The 17,253-nt window shown below is 36.8% G+C and overlaps 2 protein-coding genes across 2 annotated transcripts; one reads left to right on the forward strand and one right to left on the reverse strand.

The window, feature by feature from the left end:
- Positions 1-65: 65 nt before the first annotated feature.
- LOC131769099 (DNA polymerase delta catalytic subunit) lies at positions 66-14,103 on the forward strand. The gene is made up of 22 exons (XM_066171015.1): positions 66-490; positions 794-1,023; positions 4,688-4,885; positions 5,341-5,521; positions 6,105-6,337; positions 6,973-7,329; positions 7,578-7,769; positions 8,145-8,233; positions 8,452-8,562; positions 9,265-9,378; positions 9,808-9,853; positions 9,953-10,054; positions 10,546-10,641; positions 10,792-10,929; positions 11,041-11,142; positions 11,305-11,375; positions 11,474-11,626; positions 12,053-12,155; positions 12,227-12,359; positions 12,889-12,999; positions 13,206-13,359; positions 13,807-14,103. The coding sequence occupies exons 1-22, from the start codon at positions 265-267 to the stop codon at positions 13,901-13,903; spliced, it is 3,237 nt and encodes a 1,078-aa protein (XP_066027112.1). The 5' UTR covers positions 66-264; the 3' UTR covers positions 13,904-14,103.
- Positions 14,104-14,121: 18 nt separating this feature from the next.
- On the reverse strand, positions 14,122-15,700 carry LOC131769098 (succinate dehydrogenase assembly factor 2, mitochondrial-like). Its single transcript, XM_059084844.2, has 3 exons — positions 15,475-15,700; positions 15,335-15,370; positions 14,122-14,755 (listed from the first exon to the last, which is right to left on the reverse strand). The coding sequence occupies exons 1-3, from the start codon at positions 15,690-15,692 to the stop codon at positions 14,530-14,532; spliced, it is 480 nt and encodes a 159-aa protein (XP_058940827.1). The 5' UTR covers positions 15,693-15,700; the 3' UTR covers positions 14,122-14,529.
- Positions 15,701-17,253: the final 1,553 nt, after the last annotated feature.

Here is a 17,253-nt window from a genome sequence, read left to right on the forward strand (position 1 = left end):
CACTTATTTGTGTAACATTACACAAATAAAGAAAAATACGAATCAGCTGAATTTTGTTTTACGAATTTTCGAAGAAGAGTATTCTCAGTCTCGTGGGGAGTAGGGTTAGGTTGACCGTAATTTAGAAGTGTTCAGCGGCAATCGCTCAGTTGTTCCCGCCATTTTCAATTTGTACATTGGTTGCACTGGTTGAGGTATACTTTATACGATCTAAAAAACCGTTGTACTCGTTCAAGATTTCTCTTTTAGCCAGGTTCAAGCGACATGGATAACGCTCAAAAACGCAAAGGAAGCGAGGAGGTTGGCAGCTCTGCAAAACGATCCCGCCATGATGAGGGAAACCCGCGAACCTTCGAAGAAGAGTTGGCTTTGCTCGGTGAAGTCGTGGACAAAGATCCAGCACACAAGTGGTCCAGACCGGCTGCACCGAAGTTAAATCCTTCCTCCGAAAGCCTCGTATTTCAGCAGTTGGAGGTGGACAACTACATCGGTTTGTGCCTCTAAGTTTCTTAATAAATACAGTTATTCTATTGTGAAGGTTGAAACTTTTTTTTGACAGAAAAGGAAGGTTTGTGCAAGCTTATATTTTATCTTTAGATTGGGTTTGATTGGTGAACTTGTTTTACATGGTATTGTAAATCATACTGTTTTCGGGTGTTACCGTCTTTGCAAGTGGTCGAGGGTGCAATCCTTCAGCCTGATTTCAATTTGTGTCAGGAATGAAAAATGAATGCTATAAAGAAACTAATCATATTATAAATATCAAGATTTCTGTTATGATTCTTCATCGCAGGTAAACCCCTGCAGGGAATGCCAGGGTCCAAGGTTGGTCCAGTGCCGATAGTTCAGATGTATGGGGTGACAATGGAGGGGAACAGTGTCCTTTGTCATATCCACGGGTTCGTACCATATTTTTACGTCCCAGCTCCGTCAGGATTTCAGCAGAGTTACTGCAGTGTATTTCGGGATTGTCTTGATAAAGCTGTGTTGGGAGACATGAGATCAAATAAGGATGTTACTCAGGTAGGTGTCATGTGTTCTATCAGGATATAAAAAGGTAAAAAAAAGGTAAAAAAAGGAAAATAACATTTCATAGGATTTACCTAAGAATATGTGATGTGTTATTCAAGGGGAATTGCCATACAACTTCGTCTTGCCAGCTCAGGAAAGCAAAAATTACTGTATTTCTATCAATCTGCTATTAAAATCTAGCTATTTACTACAATTTTCAGATCATGTGTACTAAAGGCACCCGCAGTCAAGTGTACATTAATACCAGCAATTGACACTCAACCAAAATATCGATCGAGTGTGGTTGACACTCGATCAACCTGTTGATTGACACTCAGTCGACATATCAGTCAACAGTCGGTCGATAGTCGGTGAATAGAATCCTACTTTTTGCAGACACTTCATTGAGTGTCGATCGATACTAACTGTGATCACTCAGTTGACATATCAATCACCACCTAATGGTCAGCTGTCGGCAACATGTCAGTCATCTGTCAATGATATATCGGTACAGCAAATCATTTTCAGTCTCAGCAGTATCCCTCCTCAAACGGCAGCTATCTTGTCTACTATGCTGTCAGCTAGCTAGTGCTAGGTTGAGTGAGCTATTTCTTAGATTTCCTGCAAGAGCAAAAGTTACTTTGAACAGGGTGGTACAGGGTTATTTGAGATGCCTGATTTGAGGGGGAAAAAGCTCGTGATTTGTGAAAAGAGTTCAATTTCAGTTGTGATGCGTGAATTGATAGCCTCACCTGGGGTCCGTTTCTCGAAACTCCTGAGACTTTCTGGGTCTATTTCGGATGCTGTAATTTCCTATGTATCTCAAAGATGAAGACGTTCCCAGGAGTGAAATTTTGCAACAAGTTTGCCTTTTCGTATCTTGAAATCATAGGAAAAGGCCAGCTTTCTAGAATAAGTGGATTGCAGTTTTTGAAGTGGCTTTTCAGGCCCAGAAAGTTAATGGAACTTTCAAGAAAGATCCATGAACTTCTTGTTTTGCGGACTGTGATTCATGAATCATGAGTAAATTTTTGTGAAAACTGAGAATCTAATTGTAACTCGTGATCAATAAACTGTTTTTATATAAGTACTGAGACTTATTCCCGAAATGAGAGTGATGAAAATAATCATTCAGTTTAGAGTCACAGCCAATAAGTGACACAAATGATGAAATTTCATAGTGAAAAAATATGGTTCACAGCATCTGATTGGAATGGACGGTGATTAGTGATTGTACATACAAGGAAACCACGTCATTCGTGGCACGAAAACTGGCAAGCTGCATTCAGTTTCAATTCAAGCCGGAAAGATTTGTAGATATCATTTCGGTTGACAATTTCATTACAGAACAAGACACAAAGAGATGTGATACTTTTGCACACAAAGAAATTTGGGTTTAGCAACTAAGTTCATGTGGTAAATTGACCATGGTACAAGAATGCGAGAGCTGACATTTTGAGCATTTACCCTAGCCTTTGTCAAAGCGAATTAGGGAATTATGGGTCGTTAGCGGTATATATACTGAACGAAACAAAGAATGAAATATATATTAATTGCCAAGTTTTGATTCAGTTGAGCTGTCATTCAAGGTTGGAGTTTTTTCATTACATTAACACAGTTAATTGATTAGTGATCAAAGCTCACACTAGAGGAACCTCGCTCAGCTACCACCGAATCATTGAGACTGAGGCCTTCAGTGGATGTTAGTGATGATTTGAACTGGACTTTACAAAGGACAGGTTGGATAAGTCCTGTTAGACATACATCCTGGACAAATTAAGTATGTAACATTTAGTGCATTATCATAATTATCCTGGATAGATCTCTATTTTAACTGATATACTAAGCAATTAAGGGAAGTTCAGCTCATTTAAAAATTGATTGAAAACTTTATCTATGTTTCTATCATTTCCTCAGAACAGGCAACTCATGAAAGCTTTTTTTTCTCAAGTGTGGGGTGGGGAGGGGGCGGGGGTGTTATTGGCAGTTCCTAGATCCTTAGCTTCTCTTTATCGATTAAATGCCTAAGGAGTTTCTTTGTTATTTTCCAGTGTAAAAGCTTCCTGTAGGAAAGAAAGGAAGAAGTCTGACTTCTTCCTTGAATCATTTGATAGGGCAGCTCAGCAACATAGCTCTATATCTTTGACCAACAGCTTTCCACAACGCTCCCTCTCAGTGGAAACAACTGTGTTGAACTTATCTCTGTCCAAGATTTTTAGCTCACAAATTCCAATGAATTCCCTCAGCGTATTTCTGGCCACTCCATATTTCTCCATAGCCTTGGCAAGGGAACACTTTCTCTGTTTCAATATCTTCAGAACTCCTTCATAACGGGTGTGAATTCCTCCTAGATCCAGGCCTGTCACTATAAGGCGTAACAGAAAGTATCAATGAAATTGTGAATTTAATCTTTCCAGTCCAATAACTTCCGTTTATGTTGTGTACTTCAAATATCGCAATTCAAATGCAGTACAGTGCAGCTTATTGTGACTATCATGTAATCCTATGAGTTACACTATTGGCTACTTTACATCACATGGTTGGATGGTTATCTTGCAATAGCCCCCATCTGCATTGATATTTGTCCTTCGATTATTTCCATCGAAAAGAAGGAAAGCCAGCGGAAAAAAAATCCAGCTCAAGAGGTTCAAATTTTCATAATTAATTCACAAGGAAGAAAAAGAAACTCTTTTTCTAGAGTCCAGTGTTAGTGACATTAAAAAGCCAGTCACAAATGCTGTTCTGGAAAATACAAAAAAGTAAAAAAAATATGCTGTCAACGTCTTTAACTTTATTTAAGTCTCAAATCGTTCTAGCCAAACACAAGTGCTCTACTAATTGGGGAGACTGTAAATCAAAGAGGGGAAACTGGAGTACCCGGAGAAAAACCTCTCAGAGCAGAGTTGAGAACCAACAAAATCGATTTGTGTTTCAGCCATAAATCAAAGAGGGGACTGAAAAACTCAGTCCGTCCAGTACAGACCTCGAACTCAGTTAGTAAGAGGTATCTAGTAGTCAAGTGTGGTGAACCAATCATACCAATGACTAAAATCTGGAAAAAAGCTGGAAAGAGCACCTTAAAATTAGTAGAAATGGCTAAGTTTTGGAGTTATATCTGAAACACAAAGTGCGCAAGGCCATAAGGGGGAAAAACGAGGATCCGTAACTTACAAAACGGATCAGCAAGACAAGGTTTGTAAGACTAAGAGATACAATAATAAACTATTAAGATAAAAAGGTATAAAGGTTGAAAACTAATAAAAGTCAGCCGAGAGTCGACAGTCAATTGGCCGATTAGCCGTCGCGAAAAGGATGCTGCCGGCCAACACATGAGTCGGTTGCCACTCGACCGACTATTGACCCTTGTCTAGCTAGTGTGGACCATGTGTCGATCGACATATGGACCAATTGTCTATTGACACTTGACCGTCAAGTGGATCGCATGTCAACCACACTCGATCGATATGTCAGTTAAGTGTCGATCACTGGTATCAATTGTCACTCGACCACAAGTGCCTTTAGTACACATGATCCCAATTTTCAACAAAATTAGCCAAAAGGAAGAAGTGTTTTATCTGAATAAGACCCTCCTATTAGTTTTTAACTTTTCCCAACTGTTCTCCAAGTAATTTTTGATATTATGGTGTAAGGAGATGTTAACCACTTCATTACCCAGGCTGTTCTTGCCGTTGACTGTGAGACAAAGGAGAGTATTTATGGATACCATAGCAACAGGAAGATCCCATTCCTTCGCATCACCATGGCACTGCCAAAACTTGTTGCACCAGCTAAACGGATTTTGGAGACTGGCTTTAAATGTGCAGATCTCCCAGAAAGAGGATATTCCACTTATGAAAGCAACATTGATTATGAGGCATGTTACAATCTTATTATAACTTTCATTTACTGTTGTAAGTTTCACCTTTGTAGGAAGATGTATCAATGTAAAATTGTAACCTTAAGGTTTCCCAAAGGGCAGTGAACATCTTTATGTATTTTTTATCAGCCAGGGAATTTGTTGATAGTTGGTTGCCAAGCTCATCAGAGCTTGCTATACCAGTTTTTACAGTATGAAGGGGTGAGAAGGTTATTGTCCCTCCACTTAGATGGGATTGATGCTTTTTCTACATTATCTTTCCAACACTGGTTCTGACCATTTTAAACTCATGCTTGAAGAAGGGGAAAAATCCTGAATGTTGTCTGCTAAACAAACTTTAACAGTAGAGTGACTCACTCATGAGAAATGTGAGGCTGAAAAAGGGCACCAATTTAGTTAATAACTGTCCTGTTTATTTTTTTTTCTTCTTGTTCTTGTTTTAAATATGAAAGGTTAGATTCATGGTAGACACAAGTGTTGTGGGCTGTAACTGGATAGAATTACCAGCTGGGAAATACAGAGTGCGTTCACCTTCCATGGGAGGTAGTGGAAAAAGTGAGGCCCAGCCTGTGTCTCATTGTCAAATCGAAGTGGATGTTGCCTATGATGAGTTCATTAGTCACAGTCCTGAAGGTAATTAGTCAATTCTAAGTTATTTCCTCTGAAATTATGTACTATACATTAGGGAGGTAATCAGAACCAAAGCAAAATTCTCAATGTGATTGGTTATCACCAGCTCTATTCGGGTGCTAATTTATGGGATTGCCTACAAGTCAAGTGTTTTCATAGTTTTGATTAATCAGTAACAAGACTGTGTATCTTCCAGTTTTCCTAGCAGTCATAGTCATAATTAACAGATCAGACTGCTGCTTTGTGGTCATCCTCTGATTACAGCTGGAATTGGACTCCATTCAGTCCCATTACCACTACTGATTGTGATTCTCAGAAAACTATGATCACTTAGAATATTTAGGCAATGTTTTTTGTATTATGATCAATTGCACTGGCAGTAAGGGCATGCAAGTAAACTTTTACAGCTTATTCTTATCCCATGCCTGGTTGACTTGTTGTCCTTGGCCAACTGGCAACAGTTTGTGTAATTTCATACCTCTGACTCTTTAGAAAAAAAGTTGTTTTGTAATATTCTGATTATAATGGTAAGAGGAACTTTATAGTAATGATTGTAATTGTTGTCATGATTCCTTTTTGTTCAAAGGTGAATGGTCTAAAGTGGCTCCAGTTCGAATCCTGAGTTTTGACATAGAATGTGCTGGCAGAAAGGGAGTGTTTCCTGAACCAGAGAAAGATTCAGTGATTCAGATTGCAAACATGGTCATAAACCAGGGTGATAAGGATCCATTCATCAGAAATGTGTTCACACTGAACTCCTGTGCTCCAATTGTAGGGTCACATGTTTTGTCATATAAAAGGGAACAAGATATGCTTCAGGTCTGTGGCAGTTAAAAATTAAGTCAATTTAACTAACTCCACAACAGAAAAGAAAATGGTTATTTTCAAAATTTTCTCCAAGTTCTAAAACAGTGATGGCAATTATTGTCAGTAAAGAAATATTTTCAGGAAATATCTATGAGTCTTGGATGATTGTCACTAGAGCCATATGCAACACATTTTTCAGTGACAAACTTGCATCATAAGTAGGCTGCTATGAAAGGAATTTGTCAACTTGACAATTTCCATGACTTTTTAAGGTTAAGTGTTGGGATAACATTATACTGCAACATCAGTCTTGTAACAGGGTACAGTCTAAGTTATTAAAGGTACTTACATATTGAGCAACATTCCTGACTTTCTTCTTTTTTATTACAATGACCAAAAATGTCTGTACTTTTTTATTTATGATGGCCATAAGCTGTCATAGTTAGACCTGTAAGCAATTATGGTACTGCTGTTTCTAATTTTCTTTTGCTGATTTTCTTATCTTTTTATTACAAGGAACAAAAATGTCTGTACTTCTTGATTTATGATGATCATAAGCTGTCATAATTAAACTTAGTCTAGTGAGTAATTACAGTTCTGCTGTTTCTAATTTCCTTTTTCTGCTTTACTTATCCATTTGTTTAAAGGCATGGAGTGATTTTGTAAAAAAAGTGGACCCTGACATCATAACTGGATACAATGTTGTGAACTTTGACCTTCCCTATTTACTGAATCGAGCAGCAGCTTTGAAGGTTCAGTCCTTTTCATTCCTTGGACGTGTGAGAGATGAAAAGAGCACCATATCAAACACAGTTTTTCAATCCCGTGCTTATGGCAAACGTGAGAACAAAGTCATAAACATTTCTGGACGTGTTCAGTTTGATCTGTTACATGCCTTGCTGAGAGATTACAAACTGAGATCTTACACCCTGAACTATGTCAGTTTTTATTTTCTACAAGAACAGAAAGAAGATGTACAGCACAATATTATAACAGATTTACAGGTACATAAGAAAAGATATTGTGTATTTACCATTAATTGATTAATTGCCCAAGGATTTTTAGAGTATTGCGAGGTTTAATTGATAATGTTCAGATTTTTAGTTAGAGTTGTTTTAGTGCCTTAATTAAGTGAAAAATTCTAAAAATGTTTTGGTAAAACATCATGATCTTCAATGACCTCCAGTATATATGTGTATTTGTAAAAGATTTTCAAATGATTTTAATGAAAATATTAATCATTTTTATTAAGAATGGAAACGACCAAACCCGTCGCAGACTGGCCATTTATTGTATGAAAGATGCTATTCTTCCTCTGAGGTTACTAGAAAAACTTATGTGCCTTATTAACTATATGGAGATGGCACGAGTCACTGGTGTTCCTCTTAGTTATCTCTTATCAAGAGGACAGCAGATAAAAGTTGTTTCACAGCTCCTCAGAAAGGTGAGTTCCCCAATACTCAAAGTTAGTCTATTTGATATCAGACTGTAGTTTCAACTTGGTTTACATGTGACTTGAGGCTTATCCCCATGAGCTTAAGAATTTGGATCAAACAGACACTGTCCAGTTTTTTTTTTCTTTTCTTTTGGAAAATTGTTACTGTTATAGTGGCTCTTCTATGTGCATAAATGGTTCCTGGAATTTGTGATAATGGACGTAGGCTGTAATTGAAGGTATTTTTAATGAACAGTTGCATCTGATTGCAGTAAAATCAGTTGTGCTTTGCTGTAATACAAACAAGGAGTAGCTTGCTATGAGGGGTTGTCAACTGCAACCTTACACCATTAAAATCAAAATTATGCTGTGACATTTTTTTAGTCTAAAGAGCAAGACTTGTTACTTCCTGCTCACAAGGCAGAAGCTGGAGATGAATACACTGGAGCCACAGTCATTGAACCATCTAAAGGGTAAACTCCTTTTCACATCAGAGTTTCAGTTGTTAAAGTCAATGAATAGTAAGTGGGCTGTAGTTGTATTGAAAGTATTTCACTGATTTTGTCTGATTGGTAGAAAAGTGCTTCATGAAATTAATTCAGATGTCACCGGTAATCAGAAAATCTATCCATGTTACGTTCGTTATTCCCTAATTAGCAAGAGAAAGTTATTTGTTTGTTTTTCTTCACAGGTATTATGACATTCCTATTGCAACACTTGATTTCTCTTCATTGTACCCATCTATCATGATGGCTCACAATTTGTGTTACACCTCTCTTCTGCATCATAGTGATCTGGCTAGGTAAGTAAATGGTCATGATCTTGCTAACATGCTTGGCAATATGTAGTTTTTGTTACAGTATTATTGCAGAAATATGGTAAACTGTTTTTATGTTAAGTCAAAGCTCAGTCACAGGGTTTAACAGTGACTTCTTAGACAGACACCAAATGGTGACTGAGTACTCCTTCCAGTCACCAGATGGAAAGATTTAGTCACTAACACATAACATTGGCAAGATTTTTATTTCAAAATGAATTAAGGAAATATCAGGTTGTAGAGATGTTTCTTGAATTTTGATGTATTCCTATTCTTCAAAAATTAATCATCCATAGATTTTACAAAAACATGGCAAAAACATGATCAAGTACTAATGATGATAAGTAGGTAAAAAAAAAAAGCTTTTTCATATTAATTTTAATTTTTTTAAATATTGACGTATTTATCTATTTCTCAATTTTGAGAAGCATCTAGAGGGAACTGGATAGGTACTGAACAAGTGTTTATTATTACTATTAATATTATTATTATCATTATTATTATTATTATTATTATTATTATTATTATTATTATTATTATTATTATTATTATTATTGATCAATCATGATCATGATCATGATCATAAGCTCAAAAAGTTTTCTTTAGTTAACACCAAAAGTTATCAAAGGTGATCTATCTTGCTTCTACTGCTTATTAAATGGCTAATTTCATGTTTGTATATTTCAGTCTAAAACCTGATGAGTTTATCAAGACCCCTTCCGGAGATTATTTTGTGAAGGCATCTCTAAGGAAAGGACTGCTGCCTGAAATTCTTGAGCATTTGTTGTCTGCAAGGAAAAAGTATGGATGGATGTTAATTTCTCACTACTTATTGCATTCTATCATGATGTCTCGAGGTAGACTGTTGAAGGAGTGGGAGTTAATTTCATTGTTAGGCAATTTCAAGAATAATATCTGGCATAACAATGCCAAAACAAAAGTTTAGTTAAACTGATGCAATGCAAAGTGGTGCAACAGCGTAACAATATTGTCACTTTGGAGGGCATTTCATTCAAAAATAAAAACTGAAGATTGACAACAAAACAGTCTGAACAGTCTTCTTAGTGTGCAAATGGCTTAAATACATTTTTAGCACATCAAAATCTCCTTTGTAGCTAACAAAGTGATAACAGTAGTTTTAAATGTTAGGTTGACAAAAAATAATGATAAACACACATGCTTGATGACAATATGGTCTGATGTAATGATGCATCGATCTTTCTCAATTAGAGCTAAAGAGGATTTAAAGAAAGAAACAGACCCTTTCAGGAAGAAGGTACAAATTGTGACTCAGCAGATATATATTTTTTTTTACTTCAATGATTTGATTTAAAAATATTTGCCACCCACTCAACTATAATGCTTTTAACCATAGGTTCTTGATGGTCGACAGCTGGCTCTTAAGTTAAGCGCGAACTCTGTGTATGGGTTTACTGGAGCACAAGTTGGAAAGCTTCCCTGTCTGCCAATTTCACAGGTAGCTACAAGTTCAAAATATAACTAAGCTTTGATCGAGTTGCATTGTAAGTCTAATTTCTGGTTAGTTGAATTTATTCTGCAACTGCCCCTCTAAGTTTGTACCTGTCATAGGGACTGTATATTGATCCCAGCTCCATTTGACTCTTAAACTCCTACAATGTGATTATTAATTCCCACTCCTTGCTGATATACATTTTCTTGTAATTAAGTAAAGAGAAATTGGTGTTGTATCAAGACAAGACCTTTTAGTGAATAACTATTGACAGTAAGAAGTTCCATGTGAATTACTTGTAAGGGTCAAAATGTAAACTGAATGCAATCCACTTCTGGGAATGTCAATTGTAATCCTACCACCCATGCAATAGGCTTTCAAATGTGTTTTAAAATTTTCACATAATTATTGTTTAAAATTTTAAATGGAACCTTAATTGGTGATGACAGTAAGGAAGAAACAACAATGATAAAATGTGGAATATTGTTTCACTGCAGAGTGTGACGGCTTTTGGGCGCATGATGATAGAGAGAACAAAAGAACTTGTTGAAGAAAAATATACAGTGGATAATGGGTACAAAACAAATGCTCAGGTAAATACTGTTGAATTAATGTTGTTTGTTATGAAGTACCCACACAGATAAAAACAAAATTTCACCACTGAATAAGATCTATTGACTGTACAATTTAGCTGATCAGAGGATGGCTTAATTCTTCTTGTACACCACATTTGTTGCCTTTAGGTCATCTATGGAGACACAGATTCTGTAATGGTCAAGTTTGGAGTGGATTCTGTTGCAGAGAGCATGGAACTTGGTAAAGAAGCTGCAGGTTATGTATCTGGTCACTTTATCAAACCCATCAAATTGGAGTTTGAGAAGGTAAGATGTAATTGATGGAGTTTTGGAACATAGTGGACTGATCCCTTCCCAGGTTGATTTTGTTTCTTGTCTTTTTTTAATTGCATTATTCAATTTTGCACATTTTTGCAGGTGTATTTTCCATATCTTCTGATCAGCAAGAAGCGCTATGCTGGATTGTACTTTACTAAAGCTGATAAGCATGACAAAATGGACTGCAAGGGAATAGAAACAGTAAGTCTGCTAATTAGCTCTTCAACTGATAATTTCTCAGTCTTTTTCCCAGGCATAGCTACTGATTCTTTGTTACTTTTATTTATTTTATTCTTTGATAATAATGGCCTTTAGATCAGTGTAGGTTCTTTCTTAATTGTTGGTTTTGTTTTATTTTCACAGGTAAGAAGAGATAACTGCCCTCTGGTTGCAAACCTTATTAACTCCTGCTTACAAAAAATTCTCATTGAGAGGTACAGGTCTTTGAAGCTTGCTCATCACAACTGGTTCATGTGATCATTTGTATTCAGTCAATTTCTAACTTGTAAGTCATAAATGTTTTTGTCCATAGGGATCCCATGGGAGCTGTTGATTACACAAAGCAAGTGATATCAGACCTTCTGTGCAACAGAATTGATATCTCACAGCTGGTGATAACAAAGGAGTTGACAAAGACAGGGGACGAATATGCTGGGAAACAGGCACATTCTGAGCTGGCAGAGAGGTCGGATTTACAACTAACTTGGTAGCCATGATAGAGTAACTTTCAACTGAGTGTTGAAAGTGATCCAGGACTGCTTTGGTTTTGTTTTACTATGCCATGTTATTAATCTGAAAATCTCACACCAGTCCACTCTTTCAACCAATTTTATGCAAAACAAACTCCACTCATGACTTAGTTGCCTGCCTTTCTTTCTATTTACTATAGGAAGTTTTCTTGTTTTTACTTTGAGTTCTCATTGACTCTTCAGGGTATTTCCTTTCATCTGATTCTCCATTGTTTTTTCTTTGATTTTGGTTTTATAACACCTAGTTGATCAGTTTGTATTATTGTTGCCTCAGTCCAAATTGTACAGTTTAATAATAACCTGTGCACATGATTGTGACAAAAAGTTACCTTCTAAGGTATTTTGCTTTTTGCTTTTCACAGAATGCGGAAACGTGATGCTGGTTCTGCTCCCAAGCTGGGAGACAGAGTCCCATATGTCATCATTGCTGGTGCTAAAGGAGAGAAAGCTTATGAAAAAGCTGAGGTGAATAGAACCTTTTTTTCAAATCACTTGATTGTTTTTAAAAAATATTACCAAGTTTGCATTCTTTGCAGGATCCCATTTATGTGCTGGAGAACAACATTCCTATTGACACAAAATATTACCTTGAGAATCAGTTGTCAAATCCCTTGCTGAGAATATTTGAGCCTATTTTGGGAGAGGCAAAAGCAACCTCTGTGCTTCTTAGTAAGTCTGCATTTTTCCTTCCCTTACACTGTAAATAGCCAATGACTTTGTTATCAAGTAGAAAGATCCTTCCTCAAAGAACTGTATTAACTGTATTAAAAATTAAATATGGTCTATCTTTTCACAAAAAGCATACAGTTCATGCACATTAATATGCAGCCACACTAAATAATATCAACTTGTGTTATTACTAGATTTCCATAATGAGCCTCCTAAGGAGCTTGTTAATGTTTGTGATACAATGCTCTCAAACCTTACATTTGGAAGACATTTGTTTTAACCTTTTCACTCCCAAGATCTCATTAGCAACTCTCATTACTATCAACTGTACAACTCTTGTGATGCAAGTTCTACAAATTTTATATTGGATCAACCAATAGTTCTCTAATTGATAATTTTCTTTACTCTCACAACCTGCCAAATGACAATCTCAAGTGAGGCCATGTGTAGTGCGATTTGCTGCTTTTGTTCTCCAATTCAACTAAACAAAAGACTCTTATTTTAATTCCCTTGTTTGATATCTTTGCAGAAGGGCAACATACACTCACAAAAACTATTGTAACATCAAAAGTAAGCAAGCTGGCTATGTTTACTAAGAAGAGAGAAACTTGCCTTGGGTGTAAAGCAGTCCTTGACAACAGTGAGTATACTGTCTGAAATTAAGCTGTTACACTCAAAAAATTCTCATAAAACACTAACACAACTGTACACAAAACATATGTCTGAACTTCAATTTAAGTTAAAAAAAAAAAAAAAATTGGAGATTTGGTATGAATCAGTTTTTCCATTACTGTTCTGAGATGTGTTGTCACAACTTCTGATCACATCCTTTCCCTTGCTTACCAGATTCTGCTGTCTGTAAACACTGTAAGCCTAAAGAGTCTGGTCTCTACCAAAAGGAGATTTCCCACCTGAATGCATTGGAAGAAAAGTTTGCAAGGCTATGGACTCAATGTCAAAATTGTCAAGGCAGTCTGCATGCTGATGTACTGTGTACCAGGTGTGAAAAATACAATGATAGATATTTTTTGACAAGAGATAGTTGTGTTCTTCAACAGGACACTGCACTCTCTTCTTCTCTTTCCACCTAGAAATATTAATCCTCTAACTCCCAGAATTGATTAACATGTAACCTACCCCTATGATAATAATATCCATACACTATCCAGCAGACAAATAATGAGAATACTCAAACTTGTCAGGTGGAAGATTTTATCTGGTTCTAACACCAAATTCTGGTAACCAAATTACAAGGAATTGTGTAGCAGTGAGAAGGGAGAATTAACAATCAGATCTTGGAGTTTAAGGTTCTATACTCTACTTTGCTTCTTAACTCACAGAATACTTTTAAGTGAATGAAAAATCTTTTGGGATCATTTAAATCTGAATCCATGGCACTTTTTGATTGTATTATGCATTTACATGGTTAATATCTGTTTTGTTTCAGTCGTGATTGTCCCATCTTTTACATGAGAAAGAAGGTTCAGAAGGACCTCTGTGATCAGGACAAACTCATTCAGAGATTTGGTGATTGTACTTGGTGATGACAGTTCCATTTCAAGAAAATAAGGATTTTATCAACAAACATACCAAGACAAAAAAAGAGTGTTCAGAATTGAAAAAGTAATGAGTGCAACCCTGCATGAACACATCCCAGCATCATGTATGTAAAGTTACTAAGGCAAAAGTCAGACCCCAGAGCCCAAAGAATCATTAACTTGGATATTTTCAAGTGTTTATATCTCAATTGTGCAATAAATAGAAGAAGAAACTTGAAAGTTTAGTTTTCTGTCATGAGCAATATATTTTTTTAATTGGACAAAAGGATAGACGAAAACACCAAACTCAAAAATTAATGTTAAATCTCTCCCTTGTCATAACAAATGTTGTTTCTTTCTGATTTGTCATGGATGTCCAAGGAACAAATTTTTTTACCACCCTTTGTTAAGGTTGTGGTAATTCTCTTGCATGAGCAACAGTGTTTTGTTGTTCAAAACCTCACAATTTCTGATGAATTGTTCCTTGAGCCTTTACAACTTCCAAAGTAACCCAAATAACTGTTAAAGGCTTCACTGATTCAAAGAACAGCAATGCAAGAGTTTGTAAAAACTCCCCAGTGGTTCTTAAGGAATAAGAGGGAGAATACTCTGTCAAAGACTTTTCATGGTGATTACTTTGCTTGAAGATCTGGTTGTCTGATACGTTCTTCCATATTTTCATTCTTTGCATGGATCTTAAGCAATTCCATAACTGGATTATCATACTCTGTAGGTGTAGGTTTCTTGTCTGTCATCCAGTAGTATATCTCCCAGTCATTGCTAGGTTCATTTATCAGCTTGTCATACTGATCCAGCTGGTTATCATTCAGACCATCTAAATGCTTATCTGCAAATGTGCTGCCAATTAAAAATCAAATTCAAATATATTTCTTTGGAAGTATAAGACCTCTCAGTAGGGGACAGGAGGAGGGGTAAACTGCTATGGCCATCTTACTCACATTCAAATCCATGCTAGGTTGTTTTATGTTAACAATTTATCACCATTTGGACCATGAAGATGACACATTCTCCCCTTGGGCTCCCTTAACAACACTTGAAACACATGGGTGCAACTGAAACTGCATTGTTTCAGAAAATATTCAAGCCCTTCCCGCAACAGAAGCATTGATTTGAGCCCGGAAAGATTTCCGTTTAACCCCATACTATTCTACAACAAAGCTGTAGTCCCAAAGGCAACCTAATCTTTACGCCATTGTTTTCTTTGTCCAAAAATCGTATGCATGATGAAATATGGAGCTGTACGGAAATCTTGACTCCAGATAGCCTGTGCAGAAATTTATATTCACTTTCAAAGTTTTCATTACAGGCTTTTGTTTGTATGCTTCTGCTTAAACAAAACAAATACTACGAGAAACGATCTGACACTTTCACCCAAACCATGTTACGTAATTAACCATGATTATGGTAGCCACGTACCTCAACAGGAGTCCATTTTCCAGCATTCCACGCTTCCTGGAGCAGATGTAAAATGAATTTAACTTACTTTTATCTAAATCCATTTGAATTTGTTTGATCAAGTGCACCATTTAAATTTCAGTAGTTTTATATATGTGTACCTGCTTTGGTAGAGTAATCTTGCTCGTTTGCGATCGACCGGTTCGTTTTGAGGCGATTTGTACACTGGTATGGGTGGCTCTGTGTCTGAACTGTCGATTATTTTGTCGGATAATAAGCGCATGTTTGGTCTCATTAAATGAGGTAGTCGAGATTGATAAAGAACATGGTGAAAATTCCGTCCAAACAAACTCAAGAAATACTTCTTACTAGCCGCCATTGCTTTTATGCCAGCTGTGTGATCTGCAGGCTCATGTTAGTAATCGTTTCCAGTTCTCCGCTGTCTAGATCATCTGAAACTCAAGCCCATCCACTTAGTGTACCGTTGTCACAACGTTTTGCAGCAGAGGCGAGAGTGCGTTTTGGGTATCCAAAACGCTGTGACACCGCCTTGAAAGGATATTGAGGGTCTGCCCTTTGTAAAGACGTGTTATCTCTGCTATAGCTTATAATACATACATGGGTCTTATTTATGATCTATTAAAGGACAGACGCATGGATCACGTCACCATTAACAACATTTTGTTTCTTTTTCAAACACTCTAAAACAAATAGTGTCCATGTTGGTGTGTATCTGTCCAGTAATAGATGATAGTAGACGTCGGAATGTTGTAACATCATCAGTAACGCACTCAGCTGTGCCTCGTTTGCCACCTTGTTCTTACCACATTTTGACGTCAGCATCTGAGATCCATTACTGACTAGACGCATGGTATCGTGAAATCTACTTGTTAAATAAACAATAAGGGTTACGTGCGTTTTTCTGTTGCAAAACCTCACAGCTCCAAGGCGTTTTTAAGCAAGTATACCATTGAAAAAAATACTTGAAGAGCAGTTCTTGATTAGGTTCAATCCAAGGCACAGAGCGAAGAATCGCAATGAGACTGACGAATCACGTACTTTTAATGGATCAAGCGAATAAAACGAGTTCTACCGGTATATGATTGGTTTCAGCTTTAGGCTTCATTAGTTAAAAGGCTGCTGCGAATTTTTAAGGGGAATAACAGAGCAAAGTTAAGCAAAATCCAACTTGAATTAAACTTATCACCAGGTATGGGATCACACAAGGTACAATACTGACGTTGCTCTTCGAAGTTGGTTTCGTTATATGTTTTATGTATGCTGATCAGTATACATAAAACACATAACGATACCAACAATTATGGCGTGCGCTCTCATTGGCTTCGAGCGAGATCAAGGCAGGGCATTAAGCAGCCGATTACAGATTATGCAAATGAGGAAGAAAATGAGGGAGAGCACTAAAGGTCACACAAATTCGAAAATTCGAGCGCATGAAAACGATGGAGGCCGATTGACAATCGGAGAGGGTAAATGTAATTATAAGTTTAGAATCTTAAAAATCGGACAAGGAAAACCTAAAGTAGACAAGATACTAACTTAATAATGGCACAACAAGGGAAACCAATAGTAAATGGGTTTTTTCTAGATACAAATAACAACTGTACAATGTCGCTGGTACAACATCAGACATTTGCACTTTGTGCAGTTGGATAATAAACTAACGTAACAGTTCCCGTTACAAGTGAAACCAAAATTGCACGATATTCTTACGTAACAATCGGACAACAAGCAAAGCTAAGAGTGCGCGAGTAACTTAACGTTACAATCGCGTAACAAAAGAAACCAAAACTGTGCGAGACACAAAGGTAACAATCGGACAATAACGACAACAAAAAGAGTGGGAGACGCAAAAGTAACAATCGGACATCAAGGAAAACAAAATGTGGGCGAGATTAACCTAACAATCACATAACAAGGAA

Source organism: Pocillopora verrucosa, chromosome 8, assembly GCF_036669915.1.
Source record: "Pocillopora verrucosa isolate sample1 chromosome 8, ASM3666991v2, whole genome shotgun sequence".
Taxonomy (NCBI): domain Eukaryota; kingdom Metazoa; phylum Cnidaria; class Anthozoa; order Scleractinia; family Pocilloporidae; genus Pocillopora; species Pocillopora verrucosa.

What these genes read in the sequence shown, in the direction of transcription:
- LOC131769099 (XM_066171015.1), top strand. Translation starts at nt 265, where the DNA reads ATGGATAACGCTCAAAAACGCAAAGGAAGCGAGGAGGTTGGCAGCTCT. An exon ending in AAAGCAACATTGATTATGAG is followed by an intron (nt 4,886 to 5,340) that starts GCATGTTACAAT and finishes TAAATATGAAAG; the next exon opens with GTTAGATTCATGGTAGACAC. An exon ending in AGCAACCTCTGTGCTTCTTA is followed by an intron (nt 12,360 to 12,888) that starts GTAAGTCTGCAT and finishes ATATCTTTGCAG; the next exon opens with AAGGGCAACATACACTCACA.
- LOC131769098 (XM_059084844.2), bottom strand. Translation starts at nt 15,692, where the DNA reads ATGGCGGCTAGTAAGAAGTATTTCTTGAGTTTGTTTGGACGGAATTTT. An exon ending in AGATTACTCTACCAAAGCAG is followed by an intron (nt 15,371 to 15,474) that starts GTACACATATAT and finishes CATCTGCTCCAG; the next exon opens with GAAGCGTGGAATGCTGGAAA. An exon ending in GAAAATGGACTCCTGTTGAG is followed by an intron (nt 14,756 to 15,334) that starts GTACGTGGCTAC and finishes TTTAATTGGCAG; the next exon opens with CACATTTGCAGATAAGCATT.